Source organism: Sceloporus undulatus, chromosome 6 (genome assembly GCF_019175285.1).
Source record: "Sceloporus undulatus isolate JIND9_A2432 ecotype Alabama chromosome 6, SceUnd_v1.1, whole genome shotgun sequence".
NCBI classification, from domain to species: Eukaryota; Metazoa; Chordata; class Lepidosauria; order Squamata; family Phrynosomatidae; genus Sceloporus; species Sceloporus undulatus.
In genome coordinates this window covers 157,333,602-157,361,546 of record NC_056527.1, presented here as the reverse complement: position 1 = coordinate 157,361,546, position 27,945 = coordinate 157,333,602, and the positions used below count along the sequence as shown (strand labels likewise).

At 40.9% G+C, this 27,945-nt stretch overlaps 2 protein-coding genes across 6 annotated transcripts in view; both read right to left on the bottom strand.

The window, feature by feature from the left end:
- The window catches only part of MYO5A (myosin VA), a 101,939-nt gene extending 85,788 nt beyond the window's left edge, over positions 1-16,151 (bottom strand). For 2 of the 5 annotated variants that reach the window (XM_042472447.1, XM_042472448.1), the window contains exon 1: positions 275-585. In XM_042472447.1, coding sequence (XP_042328381.1) covers positions 275-388 — 114 coding nt within the window. In that variant the 5' untranslated portion in view covers positions 389-585. Of the gene's footprint in view, positions 1-274; positions 588-15,973 lie in introns of those variants that run through there. The other 3 variants (XM_042472446.1, XM_042472445.1, XM_042472444.1) reach the window with 3 other exon arrangements.
- A 4,123-nt stretch (positions 16,152-20,274) lies between these two features.
- Positions 20,275-27,945, bottom strand: part of ARPP19 (cAMP regulated phosphoprotein 19) — an 8,065-nt gene continuing 394 nt past the window's right edge. The window contains exons 2-3 of the mRNA XM_042475984.1: positions 25,488-25,610; positions 20,275-23,613 (exon numbers count right to left, since the gene is read on the bottom strand). Of these exons, the coding sequence (XP_042331918.1) occupies positions 23,443-23,613; positions 25,488-25,610 (294 nt within the window). The 3' untranslated portion in view covers positions 20,275-23,442. The remainder of the gene's footprint in view (positions 23,614-25,487; positions 25,611-27,945) is intronic.

Sequence of the window (27,945 nt, the reverse complement as noted above, 5' to 3'; positions counted from 1 at the left end):
AATACTGTACAACTACCCCTCTGGAACCCTGCAAGACAATCTCATGAAATAAACCTTTCCAACACAGTTTGAATACTTTCATTTATACAACTCTCTCTCTCTCTCTCTCTCTGTATATAATATATACTGCCCATAGATATCAAATCAACAAGCTATTTATATAACACAACATAAGATTGCAAACTTGGTAGACAATGTGGCCAAGAAGACAACATGCATTAGTGAAAAGTTAATTCAAGTGAATCCTCAACTGACGAGGAGAGATATAACTTACTTTAACATACATATAGTCCAGATCATCGACTGTTGTCCAGTATAGGTGATGTTGTAAGGTCTTGGTAATCTGATCAGAAGTCATTGCTGCCTCCCCAGGCACTATGTTCTCCATACTACAAGACGCACTGCCTTGCAACTGATCTGCCAGACAATTCAGATTGATGCTAGCAAGCGTCTTCTAGCTCATCTGCAAGAAGACTGGTATTACCCACTTTTAAAGCTACATATGAACAAACCCTAAGGCCTCTGGAAAGGCCAATGTGTGACAGCCATGTCAGATCACTGAATTCTTTCATTGTCAGGGCTGTTCAAAAAAGTGCAGTTGACTTCTTTCACAGCACAAAGAGCAAGAGTGTTTTCTTGCTGTGCCTCTTGAGAGAATGGCAAAACCTCACTATCTTGTGATAGTCATCAAATGCTGAAAATCAAAAAAATTGCTCCTAGCATCAGTAAATAATTTGTTTTCCTCATTCACATCGAGCAGCTGGCACTGTTGCTCTTTCAGCTTATCAAATTATGTACCTAAGTTATTCCTTCCATTAAAAATTATAATTTGACAAGCAGAAGAAATCTGAAGCTAAATTTAGGTTCTAAAATCTGAAGTCATTTAAGGTCTGGAGCTTCCAGGGAGCTTGTCTGTCTTGATGCCGTCTGCCTCTATAACTCAGTTTTCCTGTCCATGAATCAACTGTCAACCCTGTCCTAATTTCGACTGTCCCTTCTTCTCACCCATTACTTACACACAAAATATACTGAAAAACCTTTGCACAAGAACTGCAATTGCTGAAAAGATAGCAGCAATTCTACATAGTGACCAAGGCAAGACTGTTCCCAGCTATCTTGAATCACATCACTTCTCCAGTCACTTTTACAACACAGTTAGTCACTCTATTTAAAACAGGTGTGGAATTCATGTAGCCCTAGTCAACATAGCCAATGGGGAGGGATGCTAGTTGTTGCAATATATGGAGGATCACATTACGTCCCCCCATTTAAAAAGCATTAATGTGTCCCTAGCTGTATCAAAACATGGATTGAGAAAAATCCAGTGCAAACTTGGTGGTATCACAATTCATATGTTATTCAAGTACAAATACAAATCCACATTACATTTAGGACTAATACTTATGTTACAATAAGTGCTATACCCATGGAAGCCTGCTCATTTAGGTAGATCTTCTTAGCTAGGTAGACATGATACCAGAACCAGAATACTTCCTCGAGTAAAACATAGCTTAAAGGTACTGTACCTATTCCCAATTAAGTCCAAATAAATTCCATGGGACTTAAGGCCTGAACAGACAGGAGAAAATAAAGCAGCTTCAGGTCACTTTGGAGGTATACTTTTAAATAACACATGCATTTTAAGAGGCCAAAGCTGCGCTCCAGTCCTTAGGACTGAAGCATGGATTTGGCATGGCTTCCAGCATCTTAGATCTCATGCATCATTTAAACAGCATACCTTCAAAGTGACCTGAAACAACTTTATTTTTGCCTGTCTCTTCAGGCCCTTACTTTCAAGGCTGTGGAGTTGGAGTTGGAAGAAATGTACGGATTCGAACTCCAGCTTCAAAATAAATACAATCAGCCTTTCTTATACATGGATTTTTTATACACGGATTCAAGGATTCATGGTTTGAAAATGTTCAAAAAAAGTATGCATTTCAAATATCAAACCTTGATTTTCCATTGTTTATAAGGGACACCATTTTGCTATGTCATTATATTTAAAGGGACTTGAGCATACATGGATTGTGTCATCCACGGGGGATCTTGGAACAAAACCCCAGCCTATAACAAGGGTCCACTGTATATCATATTATGCTTATGTTTTATACTTAAATATATTTTCTGTTCTATCAGTCTAAATAGTTTAATGATTCATGTGGTGGTGATGAAATGTCTACAGTAAATTTGTTATTACTAATTAATATACATGCTCCATTTATGAAGGAGATGGACTCAGACAGTATTAAAACAGACAAACCTGAGTCAAAGGTTTGGCATACTGACTCCATGCTTCTGCTCAATGAAATGTGTGAGGCAGCGTTCAGGCCATGAGCCACCAATTCCAGAGAAACTGGAGTGTGCCAGACTATCAGAGTATTTTAACTTAAACTTGTGCTGCCAGTAACTAAACTTTGGGAAATATGCTTCACCCTTTTTAGAATGGAGGAAAGCACAGAATGTGGGAAAGTCACTTCATGCTACATGATATCATAGCAGTATGATACCATGTCAATTCACTGGTTCCATACTAAGGAGTCTTGGGATCTGCAGCTTAGGAAGAAATATTTAGAATTCTCTGCCAGATAGGTCTAGTACCCCACCATACTACAAATTCCAGGATGCTATAGCATGCAACCACAGCAGTTAAATTGGATTTATAGTGCCATAACTGTGTAGTGTGAAAGGTCCTGGGAAAGTGTTAAACTGTGTTATCATTGGAAAGTTGCATGGCCATCTGAGGAACTCCAAGAGGGAAGAGATTTCTCCTGCCCCGAGATTCCCCACCTTTGAAAGAACAAGACTGCAACCCAATTCATAGAAAAGTAACCTCTTAGTATGTTGTTCCTGCTACAGACAATTATCCTTTGTTTGCTGCATTGGTGTGGAAATTCAGAAAAGTTAAAAGGAAAATGGACACAGAACTGAGCTATGATTTGTAGTAGTAGTAGGCAACTGTTTTGCTCTTATGTTGAACAGATATGATTGGGGAAGTACATGAACAATCTCAGAAGCCAGAAGAGTTGCCAAATAAGTTCTCCAGTGGTGTTGTGGCATGAACCTACTGACGTACATAGTTCCTTCTCCTCCCCAAGAAAAGTAGAAGAGAATTATATTCTGAGAAATTATTTTAAAATGTCAGTCACTCAGTCAATTTACTGTGTTTCATGCAAACAGCCATTTTACACACATGCAAAAAAGGGGAGCAACTTAAAATAGAAATAATTGAAATCATTTTAAAATGTCAGAATAATGCAAGTTAAGAGAAATCTTGCAAAACTGCAAAAGATATACAGTTATTTGAATTCTGATGTTATAGCCACAAAATTTGCCTAGATGAAGGTTTTTTTAAGCACTGAGCACAAGTCCTGTAAGCTTGCTCCTTGAGACTTTGTTTTCCATCACTAAAGAGGTGGAATCTCAAGGGTTTACAGTCCCCACCCTTGAGCATCAACGCTTGTTTACTAGTATCTTGCCTGTTTCTTTGGGTATGCACACACCAGATTATTCTGGATCATTAGTTGAACAGGATACTCGACTTCACTGAATAGCTTCTCCAAAGCAATTATGTAGTTGGATTTGACTGGAATGCAAGTTTCATCCACATCATTCTTCAAAATACTCTCAGTTTCAAGGACTTGATAACAAATGAAGCCCAAATACTTGTAGTATCCAGATCAAGTTGGATATCAGTTTTATCAGCAAACCACTGTGAAACTGTCCAAGCCACTGCTTGTGCATCAGCTGCACCCACACGGTATTAACTCCTTTTAGGAAGAACTGTAGTTCTGGGATAGGGCAGATACTATGAAAACATAGCTCTCAGCTTCACTGCCTAATATATGATGGGAAAGATCAAAGACTCTTGAAATCCAAGAGCAGGCCTAAAGAAAACAGGCTGAGCTGATATAAGGCTGCTTCCTATGTTTTCCTTTTTCTTGTCTGTCGAAAGGAGGAAAGAAGACAGAAGAATGTAACATGATTATTCTTACAAAAACAGCATATGTTGATTCTGCATCATCCTGCTGATTTCAAATGTTAACAATGCTTCTTGTAGCTTATAAAAAAGGGGGGGCAGAATATTCCCAAATTTCTCTGAAGAGAGATGAGAGTTCTCAGTAATGCTTTTTAAACCCCTACACACAACTTTCCACATGTTATTTGTTATGGATGCAATGATCCTTCCAAAAATAAAATCTCCTAATTTTTTTAATCAGTCAGCAGATCTTAGAAGAGATACTGATTGCCTTACAGCTATTTTTAAACTATAGTTTAGTGTTACAAGAATGAACTATGGGTGACTTCTAGGCTAATATTCCTACATTCATCTTCTCTAGAGTGGCAGCAAGGAGGAGTCTGAAAGCTTTTATTTCTGTTGTAAATTAGCCAGTTGTTTTTTTATTTAGAGTATTTATACCCCACACTTCAACCACAAATGTTCCCAAAGCATCTTAAAATTAGTTAATCTGACAGTTCCCTGCCCTCAGGCTTACAAAAGATTCAGGACACAAGTAAAGCGAAATGGTGCCTAAATTGAGCAGTTCCTAGCTGTTCTTCTTCTCTGTCAACTGCCACAGCAATGGGAGTTGGAATAAAAGGAGAGGCTCTCACTAGCCACTCAGGCATGATAAAGCAGCGCCTGGCTGCTCTTCTGTCCCTCACAGTCCACAGCAATGGCATCTGTATGGACAGAGAAGCTCTCACCAGCCACTCAGGACCAGGCATGATAAAGCAGTCATAAGTGCTGTCATACTGAAGATGGAGCAAGCTTGTTTTCTGCAGCCCCAGAGAATAAGACCCAGAGGATGGATACAAATAAGGACCACTGAGAACCTACACAAATTTGAATTAGATAACGAAGAAATAGAAATAGTAAAAGAATTCTCATACCTGGAATCAAACATTGATAGAAATGAAGACTGCAGCCAGGAAATCAGAGGTTTAAGAATGGGAAGGACAGCTATGAAAGAACTAGAGAAGATCCTAAAATGCAAGGATATACAACTGAGCACAAAAGTTAGAATTGTACAAGCTATTGTATTCCCTATTGCCAGGTATGGATGTGAGAGCTGGACAGTTAAGAAGAAGGATAGGAGGAAAATCAACTCATTTGAAATGTGGTGCTGGAGAACAGTGCTGTATGGACCTGCAGCAGCTGAACAGCGCAACCCCTGCCAAGGAAGTTAGGCTAGCCCCATTTCTCTTAAGGGCCCAGCAGGCAGCCCAAACAATGTGGTCCCACATTTGCTGTTTTAACTGTTTCAAAACTGGATTCTAAGGCCTGTTACAGACTGCCCAAATAAAGCTGCTTCGGGTCTCTTTGGAGGTATGCTATTTAAATGATGCATGGGTCCTAAGAGTCCGGAGGTCGCGCCAAAGCCACACTCCATTCCTAAGCACTGGAGTGCAGCTTTGGTGCAGCTTCCGGACTCTTAGGACCCATGCATCATTTAAACAGCATACCTCCAAAGAGACCCGAAGCAGCTTTATTTGGGCAGTCTTTAACAGGCTCAAGATTATTTTTAGACTGCTTTTAGTAGTTTTGGAATAGTATTCTGAAGTAATTTTAGAATGTTTTATCTTTGTGTTGTTTTAACCATTTTTTAATAATCTCAGGAGCCTTTCCTACAGAAATACTTTAAATAAACAGCAAATACTCTAAGGCTGGACACCAACTATCACTCAATGGACAGAAGGTCCTACTGCTTTAGAAACACATAAATGTGTATTCTACAGGTGTCAACCCCAACTAAATAAATGTTGGATAACATACTTAGCTTATATGAATGAACATACCCAGCCCACATTTATATCTTATGTATTCCTCCCTAACTTAACACCTCCTCTTATTTTACAACCCTCCTTATTTGCATTTCTATTTTAAAAATCCTTTAACATCTAAAATGGTTGGATTTATTTTAAGGCATTCAAAGATATAGTAACAGACTCATCTATTTAAAGTACAGATATTCCATATTCTCTCTAGAAGCCGTGGAATGCATTCGGTGATTATCTGTTATAACTCCACGATAGATATATTCCCATGTCAATGGGCTATGATACAGATTGCCTATCTGTGTTTGGGTGGGAGCTAAGTACATGTTAGTACTGCAAATTAACCCTTGTATATGTGTTTCAGTATTCATATGTGGAATTATCATGCAAACAAAAAAATAGATTTCTTTTTCAGAAATAAATGTGCAAATTCACTACTACAGAGGAGGATAGCAGGGCAGCTGTGGAATTTGCTCTTTCTAATCCCCTTTAAAGAAATGTAATGAACAATCTTGCAGGGTGCTGGTTCATATAAGTCACTTCACCAAGGAACAGAATCCAGGGAGTGGTTGGTGGTTTTGATATTTTAGTCTATTCAGCACTTATCTACTAGTGAACTGCCACACCCCAGAGTAAATTGGCTTTGTTTTAGGTTTTAGAAGCATTTAAGAGTCAAACTCTCTCATTATTATACATGTATTAAGGAAATATCTTAAAATGGAGTCACTTGGAAAATAACCATACCAAGATTCCTTAATTTAGGCTGTTTCATTAACAATGTTTTTTTTCTCTTTCCTATGCGGAAATGATCTTCACATATAAAAATAATGACCACTCTTAAGAACACACACACTTTCACATCCCATACTATACTGTATGAGAAATGTTTTATTTTATTTCTGACACTTATGCCAGGGAAAAACAACAGCTAAGTTACTTTATTTCCAAGAAAGACATATATACTGGACAGTGCATGCTTTTCCTACACACTGATTGAGTGCCCAAAATAGGCTTAGGCCCTGTACAGACAGGCCAAAATAAAGCTGGTTCTGGTCACTTTGAGGTATGCTGTTTAACCAATGCATGCGTCCTAAGAGTCCAGGAGGTGCACCAAGGAATGGAGCATGGCTTTGGCGCGGCTTCCAGACTCTTAGGATGCATGCATCATTTAAATAGCATACCTCCAAAGTGACTTGAAGCAGCTTTATTTTGGCCTGTCTGTATGCGTCCTTAGTTTGCATTCAAAGAACCGTTGCCTCAAATGTTCAGATCTTAAATGTACATATCCAACAAAAGTGAGAGTGTTTACATTTTGTTCAGCTTTTTCTTGTTCGTTGGTAAGAGACAGTCCTGTTGATTCCATTTAAGTGAAGCAATACTCAAAGGGCAAAGATTCCAATTAAATTTCAAGGTTTTGATTGTACAACGCATATTACAAAACACACCCCCAGTGACCCCCATGTGGAGCTACAGAAGCTTTCATAAACTCTTCTGCTTCCCAGACTGCAGACAGCCCTACCCATGCTGATATCATTTCCTCTCAGAAGAAACCCAGTATTCAAACCCTCTGAGGAAAAATTTAGCTGATCATTTGTTCTGTATTTTTTTCACTCACAGAAAAATCTCTAAAATGAAACTGTTGCTTCAGATTTGTCAACCTACAAAGTGGTCTCACCGCTGTTTGCCAAGTGCTGTTCACCCATGCCTGTGTTTAACTGCTAAGAGCGAACCTTGTTTCTGTTTTACCACGCTGCTTAAATTTTATGGCAGGTCCCCCCACCCCAGAAAAACCTATTTATCTGAAGAATGGGCTACAGTTCTTGCTATCACATGACTGAATCTGTAAAAGATAATAATGGGTATTTCTAACCATCAGAGTTATTTTGAAAGGGAAGGGCAGGTGGAAAAAAACAAAGTGAGAAAAAGTGGATTGAAATATTTAAGGTCTTAGAAAACAATACTGTACTCATATTTCATAAACCAGATTAAAAAAAAGCATTATACATTGGATAGTAGAATAAGTCTGCTTTGCTTCAGTAGACTAGAAATATCACACCTTACTTCCAGTGCTGTCGTAACATACCATTACAGTATTTCCCTGTCACTGTGACTTGTATGTACAACTTCAAGCATTTTATTTGCTGGTGCAACTATTCTAGGGATTGATTCATTGGGCTGACAGGACATAAGTTTGCCATCTAGTAAAAAGTCTTCCATTTCGTATAACAAAAGCAGAGAAACTACTTAAAATAAACAGTATGTAATGCTATACCAAGAAAAAAAAGCTCACTTGACTAACCATTCTGCAGAGAACTTTGTTTCAACAATCACAGTAAGTGAGATATAAGACCTATAAGAAACATAGTGCCATAGGACCATAGCATTAGTTTCCTATGCAAACAAAACTATGCTCAAAATTCTGCAGCATCCAATTGTATATGGAGAGAGAAATCCCAGAGGTGCAAGTGAGATTCAGTAAAGGAAGGGGCACTTGTGACCACATGATAAACATAAGAAGGATAATGGAGCAAACCAAAGAATTCCAGAAGAAAATCTGATGTGGTTTATAAATTATAGCAAAGCTATTGATTGCACAGATCATAAAAAGCTATTGAATGCTCTTAAAGAAATGGGAGTGCCACTACATCTGATAGTCCTGATGAAGAATATGTATTTGAGAAAAGAGGCTACTGTTGGAACAGAGTACTGTATAGAGAAACAGAATGGTTTCCAATTGGCAAAGGGGTCAGCAAGCCTGCATTCCTATAAAAAGAGCAGGTTTAGACTCAGAAGGAGGAGGAATGATGGGGGAAGGAACATAAACAATCTAAGATATGCAGATGACACCATAATACTAGCAGAAACATCATAGGCTTGGAACAATTTTTAAGGAAAATTAAAGTACAAAGGCAGGCTTAATGCTGAACATAAACAAAACAAAAATAATGACCAAGGAGGATCTATATACGTTCAAACTAGGGGCAGTACAGACGGGAGGCTTGTGCCATCCCTGTAAGCCCCATGTTTGTGCTGCAGCATCCCCATGCTGTAGCACGGACGCGCCGCAAAAAAAGGGCTGCCTAGAACGGCTTCTTTTTTTGCAACACCGGATGGGAGGCCACCATGATGCTGGCGCCTGTGTGTATTAGGATTCGGGAGTGTGTGGTGGCTCCCGAACGTAATATCGCCACTGCCACGCCACAAAGTGCCCGTGTGTACCGGGCCCTAGATAATGAGCAAATTGAAATAAAGATTTCCCACACCTTGAATCAAATATTGATCCAAACTGAGATTGCAGTCAAGAAATCAGAAGAAGACTAGGAATGGAAAGGGCAGCTATAGAAGAACTAGAAAAGATCCCAAAGTGTAATGATATACAACTGAATACTAAAGTTAGATTGGTCCAATAACACTGCATTCTCCATCACCATGTATGGATGCGAGAGCTGGACAGTGAAGAAAATCAACTCATTTGAGATGTGGTGCTGGAGAATAGCGCTGAGAATACCACAGATGGCCAAAAAGACAAACAAACAAGTTCTTGAACAGACCAAGCCTGAACTCTCCTTGGAACCCAAGATGATGAAACTGAGGCTGTCGTACTTTGGCCCTGTCATGAGAAGGCATAATGCAATAGAAAAGACAATGATGCTACAGAAAGATGGAGGGTAATAGAAACAGAGGAAGACCCCACGCCAGATGGCTGGACTCAATCCAGGAGGTCACAGTCTAGGTCTGCAGGACCTAAGCAGAGCAGTAGAGAACAAAGCTCTTGGAAGTATCTCATCCACAGGGTCACCATGAGTCGGGGTCAACTCCAAGGCAGTTAACAAGAAGTGAAATTTGTGATTTTTAAAATGAATTTATTTATAAGGAGAGAGAACATGCAATTAGCAAGTTCAATGTAAAGCAAGTGGCCTGTTAACATACATATGGTACTGCTTGTTTTTCCCAAAAGCACTGACTTTCAGAGAGAGATAAATGGTAAAAGCAATGGCCACAATCCAATACAGAGTTAAGTGCACTTAACCCACATAGATTATTTACAGGAGGAACATAAAAGCTTTTTCAGCTTAGCCAGCAAAAGCAAAAAAATTAAAAAAATTAAATGATGCTCTGTTCTTAAAGACATATGTAGACTCCTTACAAATTAAACATATATCACTGATATATCATCAGCCATGTATGGAACCACTGTAGAAAGGCTTGCCTATAGGCAACAGGAAGCCACTCTGACTTTAAGGGAACACAGTCAGTAAGTAGGTCCCTGCTTTCTAGTCCCCAGGTCACATACCATTCATAGAACAATTTAAAACTGCCTAAAATGAAGCTTAGGAATCACATTATCGCTTATTCGTTGGAACTGGGAAGGGAATTCTGCAAATAAAGCTACTGAGTCTGCAGTATACATTTATGGAACAATGACAACTATTAGGAAGAACCTAAACTATTAACAACTTTTCTGTGCCTCAGACAAAAGGGAAAGAGGACCTGATACACTGACCTTGTTGTACTGTATTAGAAAGAAAAGGTTTGCTTACATACTCCAAACTTGTATCCTTGGCAGAATAATCCAAAAAATGAATATGTAAACTTTTCATGTGTATATTTGAATTCAAGTCACCTGTCAACTTAAGACAACCCCGTGAATTTCATAGGGTTTTCGTAGTCAAGGAATACTCGGAGGTGGTTTTATCAGTTTCTTCATCTCAAATATGGTGTACTGCACCTGGTATTATTGGTGGTCTCCCATCTGAGTATTAACTATGGACAACCCTGCTTAGCTTCCAAGATGTGACAGGATCTAGCACCAATAGGGTATTTAGAAGAAGAAAAAATACCAGGTTATAGATCTTCAGCCATGGAAAACACAGCCATGCAAAAAACACAATAAAGCAAGCGCTATTGCAAATTATTCCAAACAACATCTAATTTCTTATATATGAAGACATTAAACATCTAAAGTTCCATACATAATTTTACTGTTTCTCCTATGTCAGCATATGCTTCCTAGCCAATTTCTTCCTCTGCATCTCTCCCTAATATACAGCCACTTCTTTTGAGGGATACAAGTAAAGAACTGGTATACTTTCATTCTGGTTTGAACTACAGTATAAAGTCCTTTCCCACAGAAGAGATTCCGACCATGATGCCCATTACCCTGGCCCCCCATAATCACTATTCTGCCTTGACTGATACTTTCCAACTCATCATCCAACCCAGACTCTAACTACATTACACAGAATATCTGTAGAAATAAATGAGTTATTTACAGACAGTCTGATTTAGGGCTTCTTACATATGAAGGGAGAACCAGCATGGTATAGTGGCTTACACATTGGACTTTTACTCTGAATATCAGGGTTTGAATCCCCACTTGGGCATGGAAACCCATGGTTGACCTCAGACAAGTCACACCCTCACAGCCTTAGAGGAAGGCAAAATCAAACACCCTCTGAATAAGTTTTGCTAAACCCTGTGACAAGTCAGAAATTACTTGAAGGCACAGAACAACAGCAATGACATGCGAAGGAGACCTCAGAGCTATACAAGCTTTCCTGTCTATTCCTAGGCTAGAAACAACTGTGTTCATTTCTCCTCATGCCTACTTCCTACCATTACTAGATTACAATGATTAAAGAAGCCCATGCCTGCCAGGAACTATACACACATATCAGAATACCCACAGGGTGAGTAAGTGTTGTTTAAGGATATTAGATTCTGATGGGTCATACATAAATCCACTTGTGAACAGTAGTGCCAAGACAGCCATCTACTCAATGGAGGAAAAAAACAAAAGACCATCTAAGCTGTGTACCTACATGCTTCGAAGTAAATCCCACTGAGCATCATGGGTCTCAGTTTAGAGTTGAAATATAGAGAACTGAAGGGCAGTCTCATCCATTACTATAAAAAGGCCCATTTACAACATCAGCGACTAGAAGAGCGAGTGCCTCCAAGTGGCAAAATTCTTTACTTCGTTATCAAGGGCACTTGAATGGGAAAATGATGCTTCTTGTTTTCTCTACAGTAATCCCTTAGTATCCATTAGGGTTTAGTTCCAGGAACCCTGTGGATACCAAAATCCGTGGATGTTCAAGTTCCATTATATACAATGGCATAGTAAAATGGTGTCCCTTATATAAAATGGCAAAATCAAGGTTTGCTTGTTGGATGTTTAAAATATTTTCAAGTTATGGATTGTTGAATCCATGAATGCAGAATCCATGGATACAGAGGACTGAATGCATTTGGTTAATGATTAATGGTTAACAGCACACGCTGCCATCTTATAAAAGTAATCCTACACATTTTTACTTCTTCCATAGGGACTGCTTTTAGGTAAGAAGCAGACCAAATGGCCACAATACTGTGTGCTAAGCATTGCATCAACACCATATTTACACGCTGAAAAAGTTGGCCATTCACATATCTAGGTTAACCCTTGTTGTTGCTGTTGTTGTTGTGTGCCTTCAAGCTATTTCTGACTTATGACGATCTTAAGGTGAACCTATCACAGGGTTTTCTCAGCAAGATTTGATTTCCAGAGAGGTTTCTGGTTTGATCTGTTCTAGCACCCATTTGTTTGACTTCTTGGTTGTCCATGGTAAACTTCCTTGCTCTTTTTAAAAACTGAAGCTCCATTAATGTGTGTTGCTACACATATAATGCTAACATATTGTGGGTGAAGCTGCAACCACAGACACTTAAAGCCTAGCTTGACAACCATCACGGTGCTACGGTAAGATAACAGTTGTTTTTAATCAGTTTCACTGCTTCTCTCATTAATGCTGAAGCTTCCAAAATGAAATACCTTTTAGGGTTAGCTAATGGCAAGAAGCTAGGGACAAGCAAATCTGTCAGTAACATTTTCATTCACATTTGGATTTTTCTAAATCCAATTTTTTTTTCTGTCAAATTCATGGTGACATTTGTAAATTACAGAAAATGCGTATCAGAATCTAAACCAACAAAATTCTCAACTACCTACAATATCCATATTGCAAATATGCAGGATGCAGAGTATACTATAGTATACCCAGTATACTATACTCAGTATGCAGAGGATCACGACTGACATTTAATGGCTAAAAGTAAGAACCTTTTTGGGGGTGGAAGAGATATGACAAGGCTGGAACTCAACAAGAACATGGATGAGCATAGAGATTCAACCCACACTGTTAAGAGCTCAGCACTCAAAGCATAAATGAGGATTCTGTCCATTTTGCTTCTTTCTCACATTTTATTTTTAAAATCTCAACTTCTATTAGTCACATTTATGATGAAATTCTCTATTCTTTGAAGGTTACCATGAAAAACCAAGGCAAGTAAAATCCACCCCAAAAAGCATCTCGCATCTATTATCACATGTCCACGACCAGAGGTCCAGGCTTTAAAAAAGTACCCCAAGACAAGCAATCTGTACTCCATCACAAATTCAGAGGAGTGTAGATTCTCAAGTGAGGCCACTTCATTACCAAAGAAGAAAGGACCATTGATTCCAATGAATCATACCCAAAACACAATGGTTCAAACAAATGTGCAGCAGGGATCGCATGAGTCCTCATCAGTCAATGATTACATAGATGACACTTCATGAATCCAGCACAGTGGACTTGTAGCACAGTGCAACTCAAGTCTAAAAGTTTAGGTCAAAAAACTGGCCGAAAAACCTGAGTCGACATATCCATGGGTCAATGTAAGTACTAGGCCTGAACACACAGGACAAAATAAAGCTGCTTCGGGTCACTTTGGAGGTATGCTGTTTAAATGACACATGCATCTTAAGAGGCCGCAAGCTGTACTAAAGCTGTGTTCCAGTCCTTAGGACTGGAGCATGGCTTTGGTGCAACGTCTGACCTCTTAGGACGCATGCAGCATTTAAACAGCATACCTCCAAAGTGACCCAAAGCAGCTTTATTTTGGCCTGTCTGTTCAGCCCCACTGTGTTTTAACTCTAATTTAAAAGAAGGAACCATCCCCTTGTCAAAGGCAAGAGTATAATTTGTCCTGGAAGCACCAATCCCCCTACTCTCTCATCTATCCAGCCATAGGAGTGAGAACAAAGACCTATGTCTGCTGGAATGTTGTAAGTTCTTTGACATTGTTTTGCTTTACTTCATCTTTTTAGATCCTTTGCTCAATGCCCCTAAGTTTTACCTTCAACTTATCCATGGGTCATATCAAAATCCATAATTTTGGCCCCAAAACTTGCCCTCGACTTATACATGAGGTTGACTTATAGTTGAGTATATACAGTAGTTGTCCATGCACTGGTGACAGTCCACAAGCCATCAGCTGTTGATCCACAGCACATTTCCAAGAACGAACGAACGAACAAAAGAAAGAAAGAAAAGAAAGAGTGGCAGCCAATGGGGTGGCAGATTGTAAAAACAGACTTGCCATTGCCCTACTTGTGTAGCGGTGTGAGTGTTGGACTACAGCTCTGGAAACCAGGGTTCGATTCCCAGCTCAGCCACGAAACCCACTGGCTGACCTTCGGCAAGCCACACTCTCTCAGCCTCAGAAGATGGCAATAGCAAACCCTCTCTGAACAGAATATAGAGAAATCTTGTAGCATCTTTGAGACAAACTGAAATAAAGAAGTTGGCATCTGAGGAAGTAGACTGTAATCTACGAAAGAAGTTCATGGTGCTAACTTATTTCAGTTGGTCTCAAAGGTGCAACGAACTCTCTCTACATACCGATTCTACTGACTAACATGGCTATATCTTTGAATTCTACCCCTCTGAACAAATCTTGCCAAGAAAACCCCTTGATAGGCTTGACTTTCCTGTTATGTGCCTTCAACTTATGGCAACCCTAAGGCAAACCAATACCATGGGACATTCTTGGCAAGATTTGTTCAGAGGAGGTTTGCCATTGCCTTCACCTGAGGCTGAGGGTCACCTTAAGGTTGGCATAAGTTGGAAATGAGTTGAACGCACACAAAACACAAAAACACATCAGCCAGCCTGGGAAGTACTGCTGCGCTTCATCCAAAGCTTATGCCCTTTTGCTGCTGCTAGCCATTCAGGGACTACAAGTCTCCTCTTTTTTGGTCTGGAAAGGATGCAAAAGACTGCAAGGAGAGAAAGGCTGAGGAAGAGGATGGCAAAGCAATGCAGTAGGTAGGCAAAGCGTGCCCTCCCCCATTGCAAATGGCTTACACACATGCCAAAAACAGACCAAGGGGCAAGGGGAGGAGAAGGACATGAGATGGAGAGCAAGCGATGTTCCTCTGCCCAAGGAGGCCCTTGAGGGAGAGGAGCCATGAGGCCATGCTGACCAGATGCCCTAGCCGCCTGCAAAGGAAGCCCAGGCACCACAAAACAGAGGACACTTCAGGGGGGAAAGACGGAGAACATGACCAAAGCCATGCTTCTTAGTCAAGCTCAAAATGGAGGGCCTCTCTTGTGATTTCCTCCTGGAGGGAAGTTTGAGGTGGAGGCCAGGTCCTGGACAAGGAGGGTCTGGGGTCACCCTTCTTCTCCCAAGCCACAAAGGACCCTTGCCTTGGCCTCCTCTTCCCCTGCTACTGAAATGGCTCTGTGGCTTGGAGGGGCCTTTCTTTCAAGCCACAAAGGGCCAGATGGAGGAAGGCCACCCAAAGGCCCCTGCCTCTACCTCACCTGACCCTTTGTCAAGATGGCTTTGTGGCTTGGAGGGGGGCACAAAGAGCCAGGTGGGGAGGGCCACCCCCTTATCCCTACCTCCTCCTCCTCCTCCCCCTCCCACTGCCACTACAGCTTTGTGGCTTCTTGGATGGGGCTTCCAGCTTCTGGGGAGGGGGCACCCAAGGGCCCCTTGCCTTGACTTCCCCTTGGCCCCCATCATAAATGGCTCTGGGGAGGGGGCACCAAAGGGCCAGTTGGGGGGGGATGAGGCCACCAAAGGGCCCTTTGCCTCAACCTCCCCCAGTGTCAAAACAGGTGCAGGAAGGCAAAGGCTGTGTGTGTGTGTGGGGGGGTGTTAATGGAGTAGGCCTGCTTTCCCTCAGGGCCTTCTTAGGGCCTGCAGAGGGCCTTCTTTTGGGGCCCGCTCCCCCTCCCCCTCCCTCCCCCCGCGGCGTTGCCAGGCACCCGAGGGCCGTTTCCATGCCAACGCCACCCTCCCTCCCTCCCAGAGCCTGGCTCCCTTCCCTCAGGGCTGCTCCCCTTTCGCGCCCTTCCTTTCTTTCTTTCTTCTCCCTCACCTTCGTGTAAAGCTCCGAGGCCGCCATGCTTTCCCCCGGGAGCTGGAGCCGGCGGGGAGAGTCCTTCTTTCGCCTCAGGGCGGCGGCGGGGGAAGGCGGGGCGGGGCCGCCGAAAGAAGGGACCGTGAAGAGGGATCCTCCTCCTCAGCAGCAGCTCCTCGCCATGTTGTTGTCAATGCTGGTACCTGAGGAGAAGGAGGAGGATGGCGAGGATGAAGGGGAGGAGGATGCCTCCGATGGGAAGGCCTCCTCCTCCTCCGCCGCCGCAGCATTGTGGGTCCCTCCCTCCGGCTGAGGCTGCAAGATGGAGGGCCTCTCCAGAGCAAGGATGGAGGACTGGAGGACAAGCAGAGCCTGGAAGCAGCAGCGCCCTTCAGGAGTTCAGCCCAAAACACACACACTGCAGAAGTCATGATAATGATAACAATGACCCAGTTCGAGGCTGCTTTAACTGCCCTAAAACTCTGGGGTTCAGTGTAGTGTTTGTCAGAGGTTGCCCCTTGGGGCCACGAGGAAACTACAACTCCCAGGGTTCCCTAGCGCTGCGCTCAGCCAGGGCAGCCGGAGGGCCTCGGACTGGGCTGTTGCTTCTGCAGAGTGTGTTTTGGGACACTAGACATCTTCACTTAGGCAGGGATGTAGCTAGGATTTTAGGAAGGAGGGGGGGGTCCAACCATTATAATGGGGCTTGGGTGCAGCGGCGCAGCAGCACACACCATTCATTTTTCTAATGGAAGGGGGGTCCGGACCCCAAGAACCCTCCCCCTTGGCTAAGTCCCTGACTTAGGGCAGAAAAATAAAATGCACAGATATAGGATGAGGGACACCTGGCTGAACGAAACTATGTGTGAAAGGGATCTAGGAGTCCAAGTAGACCATAAGTTGAACATGAGTCAACAGTGCGATGCGGCAGCTAACAAGGCCAATGCGATTTTAGGCTGCATCAGTAAAAGTATAGTATCTAGATCAATGGAAGTCATAGTGCCACTCTATTCTGCTTTGGTCAGGCCCCACCTGGAATATTGTGTCCAGTTCTGGGCACCACAAGTCAAAAAGGATATGGAGAAACTGGAGGGCAACTAAAATGGTGAAGGGCCTGGAAACCATGCCCTATGAGGAACGACTTAGGGAGCTGGGGATGTTTAGCCTGGAGAAGAGAAAGTTAAGAGGTGATATGATAGCCCTGTTTAAATATTTGAAGGGATGTCATACTGAGGAGGTCGCAAGCTTGTTTTCTGCTGCTCCAGAGAACAGGACCCAGAACAATGGATGCAAGCTCCAGGAAAAGAGATTCCACCTCAACATTAGGAGGAATTTCCTGACAATAAAGTGGAACACACTCCCTCGGAGAATGGTGGAATCTCCCTCCTTGGAAGTCTTTAAATAGAGGCTGGATGGCCATCTGTCAATGGGGATGCTTCGATTGAGAGTTCCTGCATGGCAGAATGGGGTTGGACTGGATGGCCCTTTTTGGGGTCTCTTCCAACTCTATGAGTCTATAAAGCTTTATACCACTTTTCAAAGCAGCTCACAACACATTAAAATACCCACATTCAATATTATGCCTCAAAGAACAGAGGCATCCCCGCTGTCTATGCTTTGCATGCATTCTCTACACAGGTAGTAAAGAAATCCCAAAGGATTACTTACATTACATTCCGACTTTGCATGCTGCTTACTCAGAATCTACTCCTACTCTATTCGGCAGGATTTGTCTTCTGTTAAACTTGCGACCGTAGTCCCATTAAATTACACAACCACAAAGAATATTATGAAATAAAAATAAATAAATAAAGCTTAAATATACTTACTAGGAGTAAGTCTCATTATACTCATTGGGATTTAACTTCTTTTAAAATGCTTAGGATTACGTTAATAGCTTTACTGTGGCATAAACTTTGGTGGCCTATGGTTCATCCAGATCATACAAGGAAAAGAAACGCATCAGGGATTTAGCAGGATCCAGTTGAACACAACACTTAAATGTGCATCTGATGAAGTCCACCTTTAGTAAGCTAGAGCATCAAACACCTGGCCTTAAAGGCTCCTCAATGTAGTCATAGGAAGAAAGCTGGACACTGACTCATCCCTCACTAAACCTTCACAGGATTCGACTGTAATAAAGTAATGCATGTTTACTCAGAAGTAGATGCAGTGCAGTTTACTCCCTAGTAAGTCTGTGTTTGCAATCCTAGTACTTTACTTGCCTAGAAATAGGCACCAGGTAGTTCTGCTACTCAATAAAAAGGCCACAAGTCTCTCAGCATCTTAAAGCCTACATTCTGCTGCCATGAGGGCAAACAAATTGAAGGTTAATCCAGACAAGACAGAGGTGCTCCTGGCCAGTTGAAAGACATATCCAGGAATAAGGATTCAGTTAGATGGGAGTTACACACCCTGTGAAAACTCAGCTTCATAGTTTGAGGGTACTTCTGGATTCAGTGCTGAGTCTGGAGGCCCAGGTTTCAGCAGAGACCAGGAGTGCGTTTGCACAGCTAAAGCTCATGCGCCAACTGCGCTTTGTAGTGCTCAGAAACTGCAGCTGGCTGAAAGAGCTGCAGCCAGGTTGTTAACTGGAGCTGGCTATAGGGAACACACAACTCCTCCATTTTGAGCATGACTAAGGGCCCATATGGACAGGGTAAAATAAAGCTGCTTTGGGTCAGTACTTAAATGATGCATGTATTCTAATGAACATATTAAGACTTTGAACTTAGTATTTCTCAAATGGTGAAGTGGGACTCACATGGGGGCACGGGACATGGAGGCCCTGATCCTGCCTTTGATTGTAAGTCCCTGCATGGCAGAGGGTTGGACTGGATGGCCCTTGGGATCTGTTCCAACTCTTATGATGCTGTGATTCCACTTCTTCCCAAATCTTTGCTAGCCTGGAGGGGAAATAAAATTCAAGGAGCGCAAGGGAGCATCTGCTTGGAGGAGGAGAGTGGTTTCCTTGCAAAATGTTAAAATATGTATATTAATGCCTGAACAAAAATACACACACTAAACAAAATAGTTTTATTTTACTACATTGAGCAGGGGAGGCATGATGCCCCACATATAGATGTAAAGGGGTTAAAAGCATAAAATATTCTTAGAACCACTATATTATTTTATCCACTAGATTGCTATATCCTCAAAAATGGAGAAACCCAGAGATACCCACAAAGAGAGTCTGGATACTTGAGATTTTTGAAACAGCAGAAATGGACAAACTGTCCATAATTATCAAAGAAGCCTGTGGTAAAAATTTTAATGGTTTGGAGTTTATATTTAAAAAGTCAAAGGTAAGTTTTGAATACTGCTTAAATAGCCGGCGAAGGCCGCACACCCAAATAAATGATTAATAGCAAGGAGGTTAACCTTGTTCAAGTAGGAGGTAAACTTTATTAGCACCTTTGTTTTAACCTGGAAGTCAAAATGTTTTTGTTTATAGAGGGAAGATAATGGTTTGTCCTATTTGTAAAAACTAACAAAAGAATGTTGCATCACATCAAATTAGGTTCAGTTTAGTGTGCAAATATGTGTTCAAATCTGGTTACAAACATGCCCCAACATATCAAAGACCATGTTGTATTCCTGCTTCAAATAGTTTATCAGAAGAATCTAGAATGAAGCTTATTATTAGTTACTGCAGATGGAAAGAATATTCATTTCTGGGATGAAAAATGACAATGATGGGAAACCCAGTTGGGAAGAATACAGCAGCAAAAGTAAAGTTTTGTAAGTCATTCTGTGCACAAATATATCCGATTTTAATGCAAATTGTAGGGCTTCGAGCAAAAAAACAAACAGTTTCTAGGTGTTTCCTCCTCTATGCAATTCTCACACAAAAAACCAAAGTGTATTTCTGTGCAAAGTAATTTCCAGAAACCTATTGGAAAATGTGAATACCATTTAAGAGCAGCCAAAAACAATTATTTTCTATGCAGTGAGGAGAAAACTGTAGTAAGTATTCATCTTCACTGACAAGTATGAGATAGCTGAATACTGTATTAACTTCCCTGCTAAACTACTGAATTTTGGGATATAGTCTAGTTTTATCTCAGTAGCACAGAAACAAGCATATGACAGAGTTAAAGTCAGTATATTTTAATACTATTATTAGAAAAATTAAACACTGAGGTATGTAAGCTTACAGTAAAGAACGCTTTTAGTGTCGTAGTTGAAAACATACCAGAAAACACAGATATCTTTTTAAAGACGCGTAAAGCAAGGCATGAATTATTTAGTCAGAATTAATAAATTCAATGCAGTAAGGCGGGGGAGCAGAGTAAAAGACCAGACAGACTTCTACAGAGCAGTGAAAACTAAGTAGTTGAATTTATTATGCATACTATACAGGGAAGGTGGCGATATGGAGCAACTGAAATTGTCACTGTTTCAGCATCAGGAACGCATTAAGGAACATTTCAAACCAAACAGTTCTTTTGTGCCCTCTACACATACTCTCCTATGACCAAGAATAATAAATAGGTGGGATCAGTGTGGGGAGAAGAACAGTTTTGAATCACTTCATTACTCCACTAGGTTATGACCGGACAGATTTGGGGGGGGGGGGGGGGGGCTACAACATACTGTCTTCATTATAGACATATTTAAGCACTAATTACTGCATAAAGTGGATAGATTGCTAAACGATAGTGCAGATAGATCTCTGAAAAAGGTCATTTATCAAATGGTAAAACTCATATTATACAATATGTACACAAAGCTTTACAGCTTTTTCTTGTTGGGAGTAAGCTGAAGGTTGCAAGTTAGCCATCCATTTGATCTTCTACAATTGTTGTCGATCTAGCTCCTTGTGTCCTTAACAGCACAGATGACCAAACTACCTTCGGTTGTTGACGTTTATCCCGAGCCACAAGTTCACCAAGAGAGTAGGATGAACTGGTTGGTTCTGTAGTATATTCTCACGGATCACCAGCTTGTTTTCTTTACAGTCTAGTTCAGTTCACTGGCAGACATGGACAATTTGCACAGTCACAATACAAAATAGCAAATTATAAGTGGGGCAATGGAATGTTGAGATTTACATGGCTATTTATACCTCCCTCCATAAGATATCAGTGATCTAGTGTAGTAGCTATTAGGAAATATGCCTGGTCATTTTCTGTTAGAAACTATTAGGCTTAGGTGGCAGTCAGTTCTCACAAGTCTGGCTTTTGCTCTTAATCATACAAAAATAAATGGTGAATATTTACCAGAACAGCTGTCTGTAAAAGTTCGCTTCATCTGTGACCTTGTTCTTGTTTTAAGCAAACCTAGTCTATTAAGTTTCATTTCACTGTAAAATCTGATTCAATGAATATGTGAATTCCTACGCGAGAGGGGGATTTACTCTAAATTAACTACCATTTCTACCCAGGGAAAACTGATATGCTACATAATTTGAAAATATGTTCCCCTACAACAAATTGGGTAATAGAATTATTCTTGCACAAACAACCTTAAAATTAAAGTCCAGTAATATAAACCTATTACCCATACATTAAAAGAGATCCACTTTTGGTACAGAATCAAATTTAGGGTTACTTTAGCTTATGAAAGGGATGAAGTCAAAGAGAGACAGAGTTCAGTATCTCTGAAATCCAGCTATTTGTATTATAGGTCAGAGTTAACTGCCATGATTTGCTAGCATATCATGCCATATTAAATTTGCCTTTTAGAGGGACCTTAGAGAGGACAGACTACATATGACAGTTATCATGGAACAATCTAACACAACAACCATTTAATGTAACAAAGGAACACTGCCCTTAAGTATCACTCCTAAAAATAAAAAAGGAGCTGAGAGCTTGATTCTCAAAAAGTGTCAGGGAACAAGAATACAAAATTCCTCTGAAACACAAAATGCTACCATCAATGTTGACTAGACTTTACATGTGTGAGATATCAATTTGTGTCCAATATGTAAGATAGTCCCCCCTGAAGCATTTACAGTATACAGTGACAAACCACACTTCTATTTTCAAATCACAGAATTCGCATGACTATCTTGAATAATATCTACAGAAAGGTAACCATCGCCTTCTCTTCCCATTCTAGAGAACTCCTAAATGATGTGTATGTGTTGTAGAATAGCAGCAAAGTTTACTCACATTTTCACATTGTAAATATCCTGAAATTCATAGGTTTTTACACGTTATAGATGTCAAAATATGCCAAAAAGCAAATATAGTAAATAGCACTGGAACACCATACACAGTGTGATCTGCAAGTTGCTTGTGATACACTTGCCATTACATTTAGTCCCTCTGAAGTGGAACTACCTTAGGTACACTAGCGTAAGTGTTCTGTGGGACCTTTCCATCAACACAGTTATCACACTATATTCTACTTTAATGGGTATGGCCACATCCTATGGAATCCTGGGTTTTGTAATTTACTGGGTCAGTAAAGCTATTTGACAAAGACTTCTAAACACTGTAATCAGTTCCCTAAATTAAAAATCCCAGGATTTGACTGGATGTGGGCAAGACAGTGAAAGCAGAATATAGTGCTATAATTGTATAGTATGAAAGGGCTCTATTGTATATATTTAAACTGTAGGCCATTATTATCACACACAGGATGTAATAGCAAAGCTGATCCAGCATAGTATTTTAGGTGCTTCTGAGAACCTAAACAAGCCTGTTACTTTTAATAAGGTACTTGAATCAAATGAATATTGTGACTTCCAAAGGTACAGAATAATTTGTGCTTCCAGTTGGCACTTTTTAAAATGTAAAGTCAACAGATAAGTTGCAAAAATTGTGCAAAACGATCTTATTTACATAAATGGCACAAAAGTGAATTCAGTCTATGCACATGCACACTTCATCCACTTAAAAATGTGTTCTACATTATAGGACCAAATGGAATACCAGCTTCAACAGGCAGTTGTCAATAAGCACAAGGTTTACAAGTAGTACACCAGAACGAGCAAATATTGCCCAAGTAAAAAAATCTATTGTTAAAGCTGACGTAGGTTTAAGGCCATTCAAGTTCAAGAGCAGATACACAAATTAAGTCAGAGCCCCATCTTCTTTAATTACATGCTTTACCTTCTAGCAACTTGCAGTCTAAAACCAAAACACAAGAAGAAACACAAGAGGTTGTATTCAGTACAAACATACTACTCTGTTAAACTGAGGAAACTAAAGAAAGCAGAAACATTAAAAAAAATCAATCTTGCTATGTCAATTGCTGGAACCAGCCCTACACTAGCAATAGGTAATATGTACATTTTTCAAGTAGATTACATTGCTCCAACAAATTGTGTCCTTTTTATATCAGTGCATTGCTCTCAATTCATCCAAGGACTGCACAACTGAATTCTTAACAGGATCCTCTTACAATAGCAGCACACGCTACCACTACCTGCAAAGCGGTCAGTCAATGACTTAGTGGAAACAAAAATGTGAGAAGTTTAACTATTAAGGAAAGATTAAGGGAATGAGAAGATTCATGCAGTTCTGTCAGTCTAGTCAGCCAGCCAGCTTACTGGCAACAAGAGACGGTTTCCGCTGCGGGAGGTCCTGTGGTGTGGGAATATGGTCACCTGTAACTTCAGTCTTATCAGGAGTTGCCGTTGGGAGTTGCTTGTTCTTCATCTTTGCTTTTGCCATATTGTAATCCCCAGAATCAAAATATTTTTGCTGTAAAGCAAAATGTCAATGAAATAAGTAAAACAGAAAGGCTTACATATAAGAATTAGCTGTCTGAGATTATTTAATTTAGCTCATGTGTACTGTATTTAAAAAATTAAGCTAATAATTGTACAAAACAGTTATACTTAGTCAAATGTAGCCTGTTAATTGAAGACCAACTTTGTAAATGGTGGAGAAGCTGGCTTGACTATCATCAAACACCCAAGATTGCTTGCAGCATATTGTCTAGCTTAATGAACAAGGCAAGTATGGGAATCCAAAACGCGCAAGAATGAAGTACAGTCTGAACAGATTTCAACCCAGTAAAACCATAAAGAATATTGTGTGATAAGATTATGAACAGAGTCGTAATCTTGGCTGCTAGTATTTTCTCACAAACAGTCATCGTTTGGATAAATGACTGCAAGGTATACATTAACAACTCATCTCCTTTTCATTTGTTTCTCTTTGAGAGTCTTAGTGGAGTAGTGGTTAATACCAGGCTAGGTAGTCGAAGGGCCTGAACAGACTGGCCAAAATAAAGCTGCTTCAGGTCACTTGGGAAGAATGCTGTTTAAATGACACATGCATCTTAAGAGGCTAGAAGCTGTTCCAAAGCTGTGCTCCAGTCCTTAGGACTGGAGATTGGCTTTGGCGTGATTTCTGGCCTCTTAGGATGCATGCATCATTTAAACAGCATACCTCCAAAGTGACCCGAAGCAGCTTTAATTTGGCCTGTCTGTTTCGGTCCTAAGTTAACTTACATCACAGACTTTTTGAAAGAACTGGGCGGGGGAGTTGCCATGGGGTTAAGAGAAGCTATGTCAACCTAAGCTTTGAAGTCAGGGCAGGATTAAAATGTAATATACTGTGCTAACCATACATCTAAGACTTATTTCTCATATGTGTACATATACCACACCTGCCATTGGTGAGTCATGAAATAAAAGATTACCTTACCACACAGCAGCAAAGAGAAAAGAGCACCTACTGTAACACTCTGAATACTGCATCTGCTTTTATTGTGAATCCTTTCAGAAGCACCTTTCAAATGTTAAAGGGGTTACACAAATGTACAAGCAAAGCTATTTGTGTTCCCTTGGGGAATCTGCTTCCTTGATGTAATCAATACCTGAATGGAAGTCAGTAAGCTGTCCCTTAACCAGGACACAAAAGAATTAAGAAAGTTTAGAATAGTCTTAGAACAACTGAAAGTCAGTGGTCAAGGCTTTGCCAGTTAATTTAATCTTCATATGTAAACTATATAAAGATGTCTGTCTCATCTATTTTCAGAAGGCTTGTGACAAGCTATTTTGCACAATTCAATGTATCCAAAGTTTAAGAAGATGCTGTGAAGAAAAACTCCCTACTAATATAAAATAAGAACAGTTTTAGTTGGCATTTTTAAGAAAGCTATTTAGTCTTCTCTTTTTTTTGGCGGGGGGGGGGGGGAATCTGTGTACATTACTGAAATACACCTTACAATGAAAAATAAAATCAGGATTTGTGTTACAGTTTTGCTTTCTCTTAGAACTGATGAATCCCTGAAGCTACATGAGAGGAAACATTTCAAAATGTTTACACAAAATGTTCCCAGGTTTTGCTAATGACATGTAAAGAATGACTAGGTTTAAAAGTACACAAAGTATACAAACCAACTTTTTTTTTTCCAGGAAGGCACCAGATAGTTCTAAAAATCTGATTCTAGGTATGCTTTCACTGAAACTCAATTGGAACAAAGCATCTTTACCACTGAGAAAAGATTTTTAGGATTGGGGTGCAGGTTTCAAAGCATGTTTTACTGCAGCACAAGCAAAAATGGAATTAAGAGGCTCTCTTTGACTAGATAGCTTCAACAATGTTGTTTGGCTAGTCTTACTCACTCCTTTCTGGAGTCGCTTCCTCAAGAAATCTGAGCCCCCAGGCTTTTGTCCCAGATGAGGGTATCTGGCTTTCAACTTGGCTTCTTCAGCCTTCTCAGGACTAATCACCTTGTCTTCCATTTCCTGAAAAAACAAAGAATATTTAAATGGTATCACTACACCTTCCTAAGATTCCTATTGTGATTTCACAATACACCCAATCTTTAAATATTCAAACTTCATCAGCTAGAAAAATAATGCAGACCATATCCAACATATTCTGCATTCCATAAATGTTCCCAGTAGATGAATTATACATTACATATGATTTTTACAGAACTGTGTACATTACGATGCTTTAATATAACACATGCACACTTGCAGACCTTCTGATGTACAGAGCTGATTCTATCCCTCCAGAGTTTTCCTACATTACTACCATTATTTTTGGTCAGGATTGGCTCTCAAAATTGCTTACAAGTATCTCAATCCAGAACAAAAGTAGAGTATTGGAAATAGGTGGGTAAGTATAACAGTCTCTTCTGCCCTAGATCTGGCAAATTAAGACAAGTTCCAGTCCTCTCCCCTTCCACAGAGAAGAACAAAGCACAAGTGGATATCTACCCACAAACTTGACACTATAAATCTCTTCTAGCCTGGATGCCACTTCCAAGGCTCAGTTAACATAAAGCCCAATTCAGTTAATTTAAGGGACTCAGTGGCTCAGCAGTTAAGACACTGGCTCTGAAGACTGCAAAGTCTAAGGGAGTGAGCTCCCGTCACTAGTCCCAGCTTCTGACAATCTAGTCGTTTGAAAGCATGTAAAAGTGCAAATATAGTCACCTCTCCATTTCTATGGGGGATCCATTACGGACCTCCCCCCTGCGAAAACTGCCAATATTCAAGCCCCATTTCATCCCCCTCGATCTGCTCCTCACATATAAGTGAGAGAAGCAGGTTACAAGTCCATGAAAACGGAGGGGCAAGCGTAGATAAATAGGTGCCCCTTTGGTGGGAAGGTAACAGCATCCCATGCGCTATTCTGGCCACATGTGACAATGCTGGCTCCCCTGGCTTAGTAACGGAGATGAGCAATGCCTCCACAGTCAGTTAGGTCTAGACATTCATGTCAAAGGGAAAACTTTACCTTTTCCCCCAGTGAATTTAATCTTCACAAGCAAGGTATTATGTCCCATCTTATGAAGGCTTGTGACATTTTGCAAAACCGGGCCAAAATGTGTGGTTGTCAAACGGCCCAAAATATGTGACAGCAGAGCTGAATTTAGCTTTGTGGGTCAAAAAGTGTGCACCAATCTGCCTTTCTTCCACCAGTTAGAAATCATCATAAATGGCCATCAAATGTGAGGGGAAGGGATCCACCTACTACTATGCTAGTGTCCAAAAGAGGGAGACCAAAACTGAAAGGTCTGGAAACCATGCCTTATGAGGAAAGACTTAAGGGAAGTGGGGATGTTTAGCCTGGAGAAGAGAAGGTTAAGAGGTGATATGATAGCCCCGTTTAAGTATTTGAAGGATGTCATATTGAGGAGGGAGCAAGCTCGTTTTCTGCTGCTCCAGAGAATAGTATCCAGAGCAAAATGGATTCAAACTACAGGAAAAGAGATTCCAGCTCAACATTAGAAGGAACTTCCTGACAGTTAAGAGCTGTCTGACAGAGAAATCTACTCCTTTCTCAGAGAGTGGTGGAGTCCCCTCCTTGGAAGTCTTTAAACAGAGGTTGGATGGCCATCTGTCAGGGATGCTTTGATTGTGAATTCCTGCATGGCAGGACGGTCCTTGAGGTCTCTTCCAACTCTATGATTCTATAATAACAACAACAACAACCCCTTCACCACTTATAAGGGTTGAAACCCACTCTGTCCATTTCATAGGAGTCTATAAAATGTTGAGACTGTGAATATGAACCAGTCATAATACACAAGTCTCGATTATGCATTTGTAACTGAACTCATATTACAGGCCATTCTCTTTCTTAGGGGTGGTCTTAGATATCTATGGCTTAACCATCAAATTCCATCTGAAATTCTAAAAGCCGTTGGGGATGCCTTGGTTGTGTCTTCCTGTGGGCAAAAGGGCGTTGGACTGGGGGGTCCTTGGGGTCTCCTCCAACTCTAGGATCCCCCATGGACTTTCCTGAGACCAATGGACCTCAAGGAGAAGGGAGCAGGTGGGCCCAGGGCTGCCTGGGAACTGGCCCAGCAGTGGCCCAAGGCATCCAGGAGGCGCTTTGCGGGGGCAGGAAGCCAGGCCTCCAAAAGGGAGCCACCTGCCTCCTCTTACCTGGAGTGCTGAAGGGGAAGCAGAAGTGGAGTCACTCCCTTTTGTGGGTCAGAGAGAGAGAGTAAAGGGCAGAGGGAGGCACTGAAACAAATGGCAGCACTTGCCCATAGGGATACGCAGGGGAATGCTTGCCCATAGGGATACGCAGGGGAATGCTTGCCCATAGGGATACGCAGGG